This window comes from Anguilla anguilla, chromosome 3, assembly GCF_013347855.1.
Source record: "Anguilla anguilla isolate fAngAng1 chromosome 3, fAngAng1.pri, whole genome shotgun sequence".
Classification (NCBI taxonomy): Eukaryota; Metazoa; Chordata; class Actinopteri; order Anguilliformes; family Anguillidae; genus Anguilla; species Anguilla anguilla.
In genome coordinates this window covers 61,857,148-61,871,834 of record NC_049203.1, presented here as the reverse complement: position 1 = coordinate 61,871,834, position 14,687 = coordinate 61,857,148, and the positions used below count along the sequence as shown (strand labels likewise).

The 14,687-nt window shown below is 51.8% G+C and overlaps 1 protein-coding gene across 1 annotated transcript in view; it reads right to left on the bottom strand.

The window, feature by feature from the left end:
* Nucleotides 1–14,687, bottom strand: part of diaph2 (diaphanous-related formin 2) — a 442,997-nt gene that overhangs the window by 186,553 nt on the left and 241,757 nt on the right. Inside the window, 2 exon segments of the mRNA XM_035408002.1 lie at nt 3,638–3,732; nt 10,522–10,623. Coding sequence (XP_035263893.1) covers nt 3,638–3,732; nt 10,522–10,623 — 197 coding nt within the window.

The window sequence follows — 14,687 nt, the reverse complement described above, 5'->3', positions numbered from 1 at the left end:
AAAAGAGGAACACTTCCTGGAGATGTTTTTCATAAACAGTGATGAAACTACTGTAAATCTGGTTCCCGTTTTGTCTTTCTATTTGTTGTTCAGCATCTGTATTTGCTTTATGTCTTTTTGTCTGTACGGTGTCTTTGAATATAAAAAAAGACAAAGATGAAAAATAATTGAGAATGTCAGTTCAAAACAATAACTATCAATAAACTACAGTATGAAAACTTTCTTTCATTTTAATTTTTCAGACAAATATGATTTGTGCCTCCATTATAGAGGATTTATATAAATAACATCTTTATCACAAAAATCCAATTACTCTTTCATTGTTAAATGAGATCAGAGGTAAATGGAAACCATTAACCACATATATTGTTTATACCTTTTCGAACTGAGATAAAGATAATATATATTGAGTACTTCTGCAAAAATTTTGTTTCTTTATTGCTTTAAAATCCCAATAACATCCTGGGTACATCTAGCCCAGGCGAACAGTCTCACAGTGACAACTACACAGAACTCGACAAAGCCCAGTAGCCTTGTGTGCCAAGCGTAGACCACCCCGCTATAACCCTGGTGAAAGCGTGACCCACCCACTCGGTTTTTCAGGATGCAAAACCTGTGTTTTCTAACCAATCAGATAAACCCAGCGAAGACCGCGGCGAGTCAGACATAAACCATAAGAAGCAGGAAGCGTGATTCTCTGAGAACCGGACCCAAACCGCCAAGTCCCCGTGGCGCCAGTGACAGCTGCAGTAGGCGCTGTGTTCCCAGATGGCGGGGCAAGCGCGTTCAGAAACTTCTCGAGAGTTTCCCAGCCCGTGCTCCCGTTGGCCGGGTTCTGGAGCCTGGCGGAGACGCCGTGCGCTCCGTTTCCTGACGCCTCGGTCTGCTCTACGAAGCCGAGACGGCGCGCCGATGGCCCGCGATTAAGGCGGGAACGAGAAGGCGCGCGATCGCTCGGACCAGGGCTCTTTTTTACGGCCGCGGGCGAATCGGCCCGAGGACGTTCTTAAAATCGGACGCGGGGCCCGCCCGTCCGGAGCCACGTCTCCTCGGCAACCTCCCTTCGGAAGCCAGACGGAATGGCTGCGGAGCTCGGGGGGGGGGATGGGGGATGGGGCGGGGGGCGGGGGGGGGAATAATTGGCGGGGCAGGCGTGCGGCGGATGGGCGCAGTCGCCCCGATGCCGAATGGCTCGTGAAGCGTAATGTCTGCCGGAGTTCAGGAATCGGTGCATCATATTCAGGCGGTGATGGGGCTTAATGTGGAGTAAGGGGAGCCAATCAGGGCCCGCGCGTCCGCGGGATGACTCATTGTACGGGTCCGTCAAGGCTGACGCGCGCGCCGTCTCGCTGACAAATTCATTGCATTAGGCATGTCGACGGGGCTCGGGGATGATGTGATCGAATGTGATTTATGTACATTAAAAAGGGCTCCCTCTCCTCCCCGCATCCCCTCCCTCCCTCCCTCGCTCGCTCGCTCGCTCGTCGGAAACGCAGGAGCGGGGTGCGCCCTTTTCAACCGCCGGCGCGTTTTCCGTAGCTGGCGACTCTCCCGGGAGCAGCGCCCGGGTACCCGGGACCCTGCGGAGCACAGGGATCCTTTCCGCCCGTCGGGAAAGCGCAGGCTTCTGCCTGGCTTCTCTCTGGGTTTTTCGATTTCACCCCTCCCCCTCCCTCCCCCCCCCACCCCACCCCACCCCACTTCCACGGTCTAAGTCGGTTTGCACACATCGATCCCCGCTACCTGTTTGAGACCCAGCGTCTCCCTGAATAAGAAGCCCTGCGAGAGGGAGTCACTGCCCATGACCTTCGACCTCCCCGCTCCCCAAGGCCCACTGAAAGGGAAAATCGAGCTCACGCGGCCTGGCCATCCCTCACTCCGCACGGACGCAGCCCTTAGTGCACAGCGACCTCTGAACCCAACAAATGACTCTATTTAAGCTCCCGCCCGAACGTCTCTCAGAAAACACAGTAAACAGCAGTTTCTTCTGCATTAAGAAGAAATATTGCTTCTGCAATGCTAACAGTGGATGTGTTGTGGAAAAGCAGGCAGTTTTATATGATGTATGACAGGGAGGGGGGAAGGGGGGGGGGGCGCAAATGAGACGTCAGGTGGTCAGGAGGCTGGAGTGCTCAGAAAGCCGTTAGCCTGGCTTCCCTCCCTCTCCCGCTCCCTCTTGGCCTCGCCCATTCAACTGCATGAGCACCAATAAAGGACATAATGGGCAGATACACTCAGCTCCGGATAACTGAATCTTCGCTCCGATCCCCCCCCCCCCCCCCCCCCACAACCCCGGGACGGGATGAAAGGGGTCAGCAGGAAAGTCCGTCCCGCGCAGCCGCGGTGAAAAAGGGAGGGGGGGCGGAGGGGGGAGGGGGGCGAACGCAGGGAGAAAGGTCACGGCTCTAAATGTCTTCATTGCCTCTCCTGAGCCGTGGAGCTGCTGCAGGCAAAACCTTAACACCCCCCCCCCACCCCCAGCACCTCCCCCCAACCCCCCGCCTGCTGGCTTTCCGAGCCAATCAAAGGTTATGAGAGCTCAGAATAACAGTCCTGTGGGGGTGGGCTTGGGCAGGGAAATTACATCTAAATACAGTCCGCTTGCACTCTTTCGTCAGAAAAAAAACCATGTTGCCGAGGAGAGGAGGGAGGGAGGGAGGGAGAGAGAGAGAGAGGGGAGAGAAAAGGAAGGAAAGAAAGAGATGGAGAGAGAGAGAGAAGGAGGAGGCTGTAAAATACGTTTTTAACCTTCCCGTTAGTGTACGAGCGGCGAGGGCGGTGGTTGTGAGCGAGGTCTTCTCCCTTTCGCAGTGATATCGGCTCGCAGGCTCGTCCTGTCTCCGTGAGATCACAGCACCGGCAGGATCACCCCTCGGCCGCCCGCCAGGCCCAGGGACACGCAACCTCTCCGCCCGTACGGATTAAACGAGGCGCGGTCGCCCCACCCCCACCCCCACCCCCACCCTCACCCCCCTTCTCCATCATACGCCTTCCTCCTCCCTCCATCTCCCTGGAGACCAGACGCCAGAGTCTCGCGCAGCCAAGCCGCGGACGGGCACACAGCATTCATACGAGGCCCCTCCCCTCCCCTCCCCCTCGCCGACGCGGGCATCGTTACCTCAGACAACCGCCGCGCTTTGTTTATCGCTTTGCCTCCCAATTCGGAGGGAACAAAACAAGGGAGCCGCTTCTATACAGAGAGCCCGCGGGAAGATCATTAATCTCGCCCGTAAGACAAAAGGGTGGGAGGCCGGGGGGGGGGGGGGGGCGGGGAGGGTGGGGGGGCGGGCCCGGGAGCGATTGCCATGCCGCGCTCCAGACCGCCTATTGTGCGCGGCTGAACAGAGATCCGTGCGGAACGGGCGACCGAGGGAACGAGTGAGCGAGCGAGGTGGGGCGGGGCCTGGAATGGCGCTCGGGGGTGGGGGTGGGGGGGGGGTGCGCAGACTGAGGCTGCTCGAGGGTACATCATAAAGTCACGTGACCACGTCCTTCCTCCAAACACCGTGAGCGGGCGACAGCAATATTGGCGGGAACTTCACCAAGCCAATCGGGTAGGCACTGCAGATTGTTTACTACATTAGGGATGCTTGTGTGTGTGTGGAGGGGGGTGAGGGGTAGGGGGGTGCGGGCTCACCTGGATCAGGGATTCGCTCAGCCTCTCCTCGTCCACCTCCAGCACGATGTCCCGGATCTCCTCGTAAGGCAGCCGGAATGACCCCAGGAATATGGCTGTTTGGACACAAAAGGCGAACAAGGAGACTGTCATTTTTCTGACCGCGCTCTTTATTCTTTTTTTCACCGAACCAGACATACGCCCTCGATCACGGCCCTCGATGCCCCACGCTGCTCAGAAAGAATGAGCAGGAAACAAACTTCATAACTGTCAGCTCTTCAAGAGATTGGCCGGGTCACTCTCCACACTTTGAGAGGAGAAGAAAAATAACACATCCTCCATTATAGGGACGAACAGCCCAAACCGTTTCTGTCGAAAAACTGGATCATTCCTCACTCTACTCACCTGAACCTAGAGCTCCTCACTCTACCCACCTGAACCTAGAGCTCCTCACTCTACCCACCTGAACCCAGAGCTCCTCACTCTACCCACCTGAACCCAGAGCTCCTCACTCTACCCACCTGAGCCTAGAGCTCCTCACTCTACCCACCTGACCCTAGAGCTCCCCACTCTACCCACCTGAACCTAGAGCTCCTCACTCTACCCACCAGAACCTAGAGCTCCTCACTCTTCCCACCAGAACTTAGAGCTCCTCACTCTACCCACCTGAACCCAGAGCTCCTCACTCTACCCACCTGAACCTAGAGCTCCTCACTCTACCCACCTGAACCTAGAGCTCCTCACTCTACCCACCTGAACCTAGAGCTCCTCACTCTTCCCACCAGAATCTAGAGCTCCTCACTCTTACAGTCTGAACCTAGAGCTCCTCACTCTTACCACCTGAACCCAGAGCTCCTCACTCTACCCACCTGAACCTAGAGCTCCTCACTCTACCCACCTGAACTTAGAGCTCCTCACTCTACCCACCTGAACCTAGAGCTCCTCACTCTACCCACCTGAACCTAGAGCTCCTCACTCTACCCATCTGAACCCAGAGCTCCTCACTCTTCCCACCAGAATCTAGAGCTCCTCACTCTACCCACCTGAACCTAGAGCTCCTCACTCTACCCACCTGAACCTAGAGCTCCTCACTCTTCCCTCCTGAACTTAGAGCCCGAACATGAAACCACGCGAGCACACGTCGGCTCTGAGACGCGTAATCAGAAAGGTGATTAAGGAAGAGAAGGCGCGATCTTAAAAGGGCCCGGCGCCCGGGTTGGCGGGGGGAGGAGAGAGCGTGGGCCCCACCGCGTGAACAGCGCGCGGGGCTCGGGGGCATGTTTCGCTCTAGTTAGGCGGCTGCGGCGGCAGGTGTCTCAGCCTCGGCGCGGGGCGGCCCAGGCGGAGGAGGCCTGCCGCGTTAGCGCGCCCCCCCCCGAAGGAAGCCAGCGACGCGGGGGCTATTAGGGAGCAGCCCGGCGGCAGACGCACCTGTTCCCATCCAGCCCGGCGCCGCGCCGCGGGGGCGGGGACAGCTCAGCGAATGACTCCACACCCCGCCGCCACACCGCCCTCCCCACTCCGCCACCGCACCGCCCTCCCCACCCCGCCGCACCGCCATCCCCACCTTCCCTCATTACGGCCTTCCGCTAATTGAGACTCCCCCGGAAGATGGGAAACCATAAGAGACCGCGCGTCGGGTAATACTCCCGGTGTTTCTCTTCTCCCTCCCTTACGTTTGTCTCACTTCGGTTGTTTTTTTTGTTTGTTTGTTTTTTTTTGTTGCCACCTACTTGTTGCTGAATGGTGACAAGCTGGCAAGCGCTGAAACCAGGGAGAAAGGTGATGTTTGTGAGAGAAAAAAAACACACCTGTCATAAACATGAAGACACGATTCCGTGACAGCAGATTCAATTAGAGCACAAACAAAAATGGGGGGGGGGGGGGGGGGGGCGTTACATCCCCCACTGCTCCCAACACTATAAGCTGCACCTTAAAAACTCTTACACTAGGTGAGATGCCTGAGTTTTTTTTTTTGAACTAGCCTTGTGGAGAAAGATGCGTGTACACAAACAGACATACGCACACATAAATATATATATATATATAATATATATATATAGTATAGATAAATTGAAGAATACAGTATATACTGTTTGTTCAGCTATTTATACTATTTATCTACTACAAACCAACACAATATATCAACAAACAGATGTGTATTTTTGGTAAACAGAGTAATCTGCAGAAAAACTGCAGAAAAAAACAGAGTACACAGATTTTTGTAGGCAACAGCAAATATAATAATTTGCAAGGATTCTTTCTTCGCCGCCCCCCCACCTCAGAATCCAGGGACTTATTGCTCAGAGCTCACTTTTATAAACGAGCGCTGCTCGTGCCAAAACAAGGTTTTGAAGCTTTTTCTGAGACTCTCCGCTGAGCACTTAAAGCACGAGAAGAAACAACAAAAGAACAGCGTTGGAACTCGGAGAGCGAGCGAGCGAGCGAGCGAGCGTACGCGTCTGTTCGCATTAATACGGGCACGCGGGCGGATCGGCCTCGTCTCTGCGTGGCGGGAGACCGACTGCATCTCCCGAGCAGCCCCCCCCCCCCCACCCCCGCCCCCCTCTCCTTCCCTCCCCCCGCCCAATTCCCCAGCCCCTACTCATTTCACTGCAAATGAGCCACTCTGAGGTGGAGAGAGGCCTCGCTGCTCTGGCTGGCCTTATTCATTGTTACAGCTGAGCGGCCCTCCACCCAGTCCCAGAGTACAGGGGGAAAAAAAGAGAGCAAAATCTGTTTTTACAGCAAACGCTCCTTAAACAGTCATAACTGAGACCGGGGGCCTCCCGTAAGGAGGCCATTAGACAGCCTGGGCGGGGGAGAGCCAGTTACTCACAGGCTACTCAGAGGGCTTGGGGAAGGCTGGACCAGCGCGGCTCTCCATCTCAGATGACTGGGGCTTAATGGCGGCCGCCCAGTCACTGTCCCGGGCCCGCCGCGCGCAGAGTCACCCAGCGAGCGGGAGACGGCCGGAAGCGGGAACGCCGGAGCGTTCCGGAGCCCGCGGCACGCCCCCATCCCGAGTCCGTCGTCCGTCTGGCTGTCCAGCGTGGCCTCATGAGCCTCACCCAGAACCCAGAACCCAGCCGCCTCCTCCTCCTCCTCCTCCTCCTCCTCACGTCTGCAACCTCGTAACCCCGACCGGACAGAACTGAGGGAGAGCCTCATTATCAGCCCTCAGGACAGAGTCAAGACTCCAAAACATTTTTGTTTCTTTCCCTCAATCTCATTCCTTTCTCTCTCTCTCTCTTCCCCCTTCTCCATGCCCCTCCTTCCTGGCAGCAGTGCCCTGGGTTCGAGGGCAGCCGATCGCTAAACTCTGCGCCCTGCTCGCACCCTGGCGGTAAATGTGCCAATCACAGAGCGCGGCATGAGGCTACGCGCTGCAAACCCGTCGCTCTGTAGCGGCGGAGGTGAGATCTGTGGCTGCTATTGTCGTTTCTCGCAAAAGCCAAAAATAAAAAAAGGAAAAAAAAATGGGGACTCCATCTGCCTGGGGTTGTAATCGAACATGGCAGATACACAACACCTTCCCCGTTCCGTTCCCCCCTTCGTGTCCCTTCTGTTCATCCACCCCTCTCTGCTAACCCCCCCCCCCCCTCCGCCTACCCCTAAATGAAGTAGCTTAATTGTCAGTTTCACTTTAGGAAGTGACTGTATCGGGCTCCGGGCAGGAATCCAGGCTCCGATTTTCCTGACAGCATTTTTGAAATACGGCCCCAAAGAAGCGGGCGGGCGGGGGGGCGAATGTTTGTTTATTTCTCAGAGGTTTACCGGCCGTGGGTTTTTTTTCCCTTCATATTATAAAGAGGCTGGAAGTCTGGGTGAGTTAGCGTACAGTTAGCGGATTCTTGTGAGCGCTAGAGGAGAGTGCTTCATCACACTCCTGCTTGATATTTCAAGTGTTCAGATGTTTTCATCCTTGCATACAAGAACCGCTCCAGTGCGACTGGCTGCAGCAACACACAGCTGCATGTGAGAGAAGCTTCATGACCAATTATATGGATGACTTACACATGCACGCACACACACACACACACACACACACACACATACATGCATCTCACACATGCACGCACACACATACACAAATACGCATACGTAGGCATCTCAAAAGCACACACGCACATACACAAATACAAATACGTATGCATCTCACACACACCCACACCTACTCAGGCATTTACGTATGTATGTATGTATGTATGTATGAAGGAATGTATGATATACTAGACACACAACCCACGCAAAACGTGCATTCCCATAATCCTCTCATCCATCACACAGACAGGCTGTAGTAATGAATTCATTCACACACCTTTTTGAGGTTAGGTATTGGGCATTTGGGGGACAAGGGGAAAGTGGGGTTAGGCCGTTTCAGCAGGACAGCGTGTGTGACAGGAGGACATAAGCCTCCGGTCGATACCCAATGGCTGCAGAGCACCGAAGCTGGAATCTCCAGACTGGGCGAGCGGCACTTCAGCCTCGCGCTGTTCGGTACTGGGGGGTCGAGGGGGGGCGAGGAGAGATCAAGCACAGCCGTCGTCGGCGCGCCCAGGAACACGCCTCGAGATTTAGGGGCTGAGCACACCGCTCTCTCGCCGGGCCTCCTTCACATTTACAGCCTAACGGGCATCAGGAGGAGCTGGACGTGATCCGCCCGCGCCGACTCCGGCCTGCCCGGCGCTGAAAGAGCACCTATCCCATCGATCCTTCCCCCAAACGCAAAAAAATGGGGAGCGCTCGCCGGCGCCGCGGCCCGTTCCCCCGCAGCTCCGCCGACGCGCGGACGTCGCTTTCGAGGAAAACAACGTTCGAGCTTTCGTCCACATCGCCGCGGAAACCCGAACGGAGAGCGCTCGTGGAACACAGCGGGCCTGTTTAGCCGTCCGTGCGCACGGTCCTTCTTCGCCCGAGGGACCGGGAAAGTACGCACGAGGCGGCCGGCGCTGCTGCGGTTAGCGTCTGGCGAGGACGGCGGGCGCGCGCGGAAGATGAAAGGATCGGCCGGGTAATGCACAGGATGTAATTCAGCCGCCGCTAATGCACCGACAACAAAGCGGCAGCGCGGGGGAAACAAAGGGCCCGGACGAGGGGCCAGCGCTTTCAGGGACTTCTGAAAGCCGCTTTGAATTTCTGAAACAAATCTAAATGGACATGTGCAGAACAGAGCCCTGAAAAGGATAGGGTAATCTATACGGCGCGCGTACAGTCAGCTCCATAATTTTTGGGACAAAGACGTTTTTTTTTTTTTCCTTTCTTGATTTGGCTTTGTGGTTGACAATTTTTGATTTGTAATCAAACTATGATTACAGAAATTATAGCACTAATAATAGATATCCCCCATCCCCCCCCCCCACCCCTTTTCAAGGCACCAAAACATTTGGGACATATTAATGTTACATAGGTAGGTAGTCATGTTTAGTATATTGTCACATATTTTTCCATGCAATGACTGCTTGCAGTATGTGATCCGTAGACCAGGTGCCGATTATCTTCTCTGGTGATGCTCTGCCCGGCCTGTGCTGCAGCCATCTTCAGCTCCTGCTTGCTTCAGGGTCTAGTTGGCTTAAGTCTTCTCTTCAGTATATGAAACGCATGTGCAATTGTATTCAGATCGGGTGAGTGACTGGGCCAGTCAAGAATTTTTCAGTTTTTGCCTTCGAAAAACTCCCTTGTTGCCATAGCAGTATGTTTTGGATCATTGACCTTCTCTAAGATGGAGCACCATCCAATGGGTTTGGAGGCATTTTCCTGAACTTGAGCAGATAAGATGTTTCTGTACACTCCCAAATTAATTCTGTTGCTGCTGTTAGCAGTTACATCATCAATGAATACAAGTGAGCCAGTACCTGTGGCAGCCACACATGTCCAAACCATAACACCCCCACCATGTTTCATAGATGAGGGGGTGTGCTTTGGATTTTAGGCAGTTCTATTTGGCCTCCACAATTTGCTCTTGGTCTCATCCATCCATTTTTCAGGACCCTGCAGGTTCTTTCAGACACTCATTAGCAAACCGTAACCAGACCATTCTGTTATTGCAGCTAACTAGTGGTTTGCATTTTGTTGGGTGGTCCCTGTAGTTGTTTTTTACGTCTTCTGTGGACAGTAGTTGATTATAAATATAAAATTGTGGCGTAGAGAGTCAATTCAAGAAAAAATATGAATTTTCCAGAAAAATTAAGGAGCTCATTGTATATCTTCAGGACAATGTATTTGCTATCATCGATAGTGAAATTAACGGCAAGCCCAAGATATTATATATGCAAGGAAAATCAGAAAGGTGCTATATATGTGGTTGTAAATCATCTCACAGCTGTCGTGCAGTTTCCATTTGATTAAATTATTCATTTGTGAGTTTTAATTAATTTTCAAAAAACCCAATTTATGATGGTTAGCTGCAGTTTTTAAAGCAGGTGTGTGAGAGAGAATTGCGCACTTTGCTTGACAATGAGGGAGACTGTCACATAAATTGGTATAGGCGTGAATATAAGCAAGTATAAGACTTACAAGTATGGTCTGGATGACTTTTTCCAATGTGCATATTCGTCATCTTTTTCTCATACAAGAACATAAAGAAAGATTTTCTATGCACATTTTTCAATGAATCATGCATGCTGTTTCTCCAGATTTTTTTTTTTTTTTAACCTTGAAACATACTGGGGATAAAGGCAGGTCCAGCTTTGGTCGCAGGATCAATGTGCTCTCTGAAGAAGCGAAGGAAACAGCCATTTTGTTTCAGGTAGCACCGTTAGGGGATTTTAGAGGCATTCCGCAGACAACGTAAACATCTGAATCTGTCGCACGGTTGAATGCAAATGCGAATGCCTGGAGGGAGGGATGGAGGGATGGAGGGACGGAGGGAAGGAGGGAAGGACGGCAGGGGAGGGGACACTTACAAAGATTCTGAGCCGTTTTGGAGTCCAAGATGCGCAGCTCCTTCGCCTTTTTCTTGAACTGGTTCACCCTCCTGTCGTCCACTTCGTCCACATCTTTCTTCACTGCAGAGAGAGAGGAAGAGGAGAGATAGGTATAGAGAGAGACAAAGAGAGAAAGTGGTGAGGGTGTGAGAGAGAGAGACAGAGAGGGAGAGAAAGAGAAGGGTGAAGGAGAGGGGGGTAGAGAGGGAGGTAGGGAGATTGAGATAGAGAAAGAGAGAAGGTGGTGAGGGTGAGAGAGACAGAGAGAGTGAGATGGTTGAGGGAGAAGGAGGCAGAGAGGGAGGTAGGGAGAGACAGAGACAGAAAAAAGTGATCAGTACTGAAGCCATGAGAAAGTACGCCATTTTCTCCACTTTGCGGATTCCTCAGCTCATCTTTATTCGCTGCGGCATAAACGAACAATGAATAATTAAGAATACATTCAGACCAATCAAGATGACCCACTTCATGATTGAAGACTAATTGTGCCATTAGCAGCGAGTAAATGAGTATAGGCAATTTATGTTCTCACTTAAAGAACTTTAGGAAGAAGAAATTGTCAAATGTATGTGGAAATCAACCAAGGTCTAGGAACATTAAAGGGATGTGTAATTGGATGGTAGCTGCTCATCTCTTACTAATGGTATTCCCCTTCAGACTCATTTACCCGGTAGTGATTAGAAAGGTATACTTACTTTCAGTATAAGTTACGGATATAGAGTAAAAAATGTAGTATTCTACCTAAGGCCATCTTACTAAATCAAACAGATACTCACAATCAACATATATTTTGCACATGTGGTTTGGATTTTAGAGTCTACTCTTGATGACAGTTACAAAATTTTCTAATAAATGTTACACATGAGATTCCGAAATGCCAATTTTGAGAAGACACACACACACAAACTCACGCAACAGCCACAGCTGTCTTCTGTGCAAACTTGTTTTTCGTGTTTTTACTCTTTTTGCTGGTTATAAATTCATTGAGCAGACCTGACAGACAAAGCTATGGGCCTAACCTCCAACCAGGGGAGCTTTGAGGTCTGGAAGCACAATGGAGTCACAAAACAAGTTTGGCTTTGGAGAACTATTGCACAAGATAGAAGCGTTTTAACCTGTGAATAAAAAACGACATCCTCTCTCTGTGGATGCCTCATGGGATTGGTATCAAGGAACATTTCCCATCCACCACAACACCCCCCCCCACCCCCCCAGTTGCACAATGTCCAAACCAGAGTTATGGAAGTAATTATGCTACTGCAACCACTCCAATAGGGGTGGAAGGAGCACAGATGTGGTCGTCTGGGACCGAACACCACAGCAATGCTGAGGCTCGACAGACCAGTCCCAAAAACCGCATCACGCTGACTCGGCATATTTCTCACGGATGCGGCAATATGTCTCATCACGCAGGTCATCTCCACACGCATGTAAGCCATCAATACGCACCCCCTCGCCTACCCCCCCCCCCCACTTCCTGTCATAACGCCACCTCCCTAACTGAGAGCGGGGAAGGAGTCAGGGCCCCCGCAGTGGAGCTCGGCCCCCCCAGGAGTGAGAATCCCGTCCTGGAATGCGAGTGGAGTGGGCGTGGAGAGAGAGAGAGAGAGGGGGGGGGGGGGGGGTGAAGTTGCAGGAATGCTCGGGTGGGTGGCAGACGGAAAGGCTGCTTCCCCTCCCAGTGCCTTCTGGGAGAGCCGTCGCGCCTCGCTGCTAATCATCGCGGCTCCTCTGTTTATTTTAGCCCAAAGGTAGGAATCTCAGAGGAGATCCAGAACAAACACAGCCTCGGCTCCGCAGAAAATATCTGCATCTGCTCGCAGCGGCAGTCAGAGAGGCGACGTCTCCCCGCGTCGTGAGGAGCTGTGCCGTGGGTGCCAGCCCAGCCCAGCGCGCGCGCGTGCGGGTTCTCCGCCGGTTCGCGGCAGGGAGGAGCGGCTGCCTGTTTACAACGCGCCCGCGCCCGCGACACCCTGAATACGCACTCACAAGCCTGAAATAGAGAAGACACGGGGCCTCCATTTTGTTTCTTGACTGCTGCTGATGCCCGGCCTGCCGTATTTGCTTTTCCCCCGTCTCTGCATGTTACTGCCTGAGCCGAAGGTTTAGTGGATCTGACTAGTGAACGAGCCGTGACAGTCTCTTGTTCCAAGACACTGAAGAGGAGGGATATTTTCAGTGTTATTAAGCAAACTGTACGGGAAGAAAAATAGAAACAACAAGACAAAACATGAAATTGAATGCAAGACATAGCGAGGGGGGGTGGGCTGCATAATTGTATTTCAGTGAAGAACTCCTGCAATATTGCGTGATATACTATTGTATTTTGTGGAAAAATCCTCCTTTATCATGGTAATCTTACTACTGGGTTCTTCAAGATTGTGTCTAATCCTATACAAAGCAACATAAACTACGTAATGCTATTCTAGTGCATGCAGCCATAACACACGCATATTTAAAATTTTCAATAACGGCAACAGCGAAAATAAATTAATCACGGAAAATGGTTCATTAAAGGCGGGCTATTATGCAGAGCTCCAAGGATACGTCCTTCCTGCGACTCCCATTGTTGCCGCGTGGGGAGCGTATCTCGTTTCGTCCGGGTTCGAGGAGGGGGGGGGGCTCTTTGTGCTTTCCTTGTGCTTTCACACGGGGCGGCTATTCTCAGGAACGAAAATGCAAACCGGCTTGTTATTGGGGAGCAGAAACCCCTCAGCGGTGACATCACAGGCCCGTAATGGCCGGGGGCCCGGAGCAGCCCAAACTTGTTTCCCCCCCCGCCCCCTCAGCAAACATGGTTCTTATCTCAAGCCTCGGAGGGCCGCAGCATTCATGGGGGTGGAGAGCGAAGACAGCTCAGACGTTTTAGAACGCCAAGCTCCGCCCAGCCCCTAACCCCTCGCCTCTCACTCCTACTCCCTTGTCTGGACCTCCTGCCCTTGCACCTGAAGGACGCGCCCCCCCCCCCCCCACCCTTCAGCTCCTCGGCTGTCCTCCCCCTCACACCGACAAGAGCGTTTCACATAATTCATTAACTGGCAGATGCATTTAATAATGCATAACAGACGCGGTTCTCTCTCATACCCCCCCCCCTGTTCCCACCGAGCGCTGTGCAGCAGCATCCTTGGATCACACAAAGCCCACGCTTCTCACGGCAGTGCGCACGCTGGCCTGTTTAACTCCAGCCAAGGTTAAATTCATTATTATATCTTCAAATGGCCACACGTCTTCAAAAACAATTAAATAATTAAAACCGACAGGTCTTCAAACCACCTATTAAGGAATGACATGCGATTGCATGTAATAGTAAACGATTACACCGTTTTCCTCCCGTGAATGTCCCTTTGTTCTGCAATGTGGGATCCTTTAAGAAACTTCAGGGTGCTCACAGTCCACGGTATAGTCGCTGAAACAACGGAGGCCCGGCAACTTTTATTTACAGGCATCCGCTTTCAAGGACTAGAACTATTTCTATTGCACTTTCAAAGTGGAGCAAGATGGCCACAATTAAACATATTTGAAAGAAGAAAAAAAAAATGCACAATTATTAAATAATGTCCAAATTATGTTCATATGTGTTGCTACTTAAGTTACATCTGTTCAGTTATTATGGGATAACCTTCATTATTTATTGTATAATAATTTAGGCTATTTCCTATTAATTCAACATACATTAATAAATAATACATATGTGTCAATTATTTAAAGCATTATCATTGTATTTTTTGTCCCTTTTTGTTATTGATGACTAAGGCTGGCTCAATGCAGTTTTCCATCACAGCATAAACACTACAGAAGAACTGTTTCTTGCCCGTTATGCCATCTTCGCATGAATAAGAGTTTGCTAACGCAAGGCCACCTAGTCTGCTTAGACCACAAAACATAAACAGATTAGAAAATTTCAAATGAGGCATATCCGCTTATCACTGGAGAAGAATCGCATTCAGGGCTTAACAAAGCCGAAGCACCCACACTGGCCTTGCATACGTTACTTAGGCTCACGCAGATAGCAAAACGCGTTCTGACGTCCCCCGGGACTCTAAAAAGTGCCCACAGCCTCCGTTTGCTTCAGCTATCTCCCATTCAGCCGCGCTTTCAAAGGGCCCTGAATCAGATTCTCTATCGACGGCGTGAATAACCGAGCT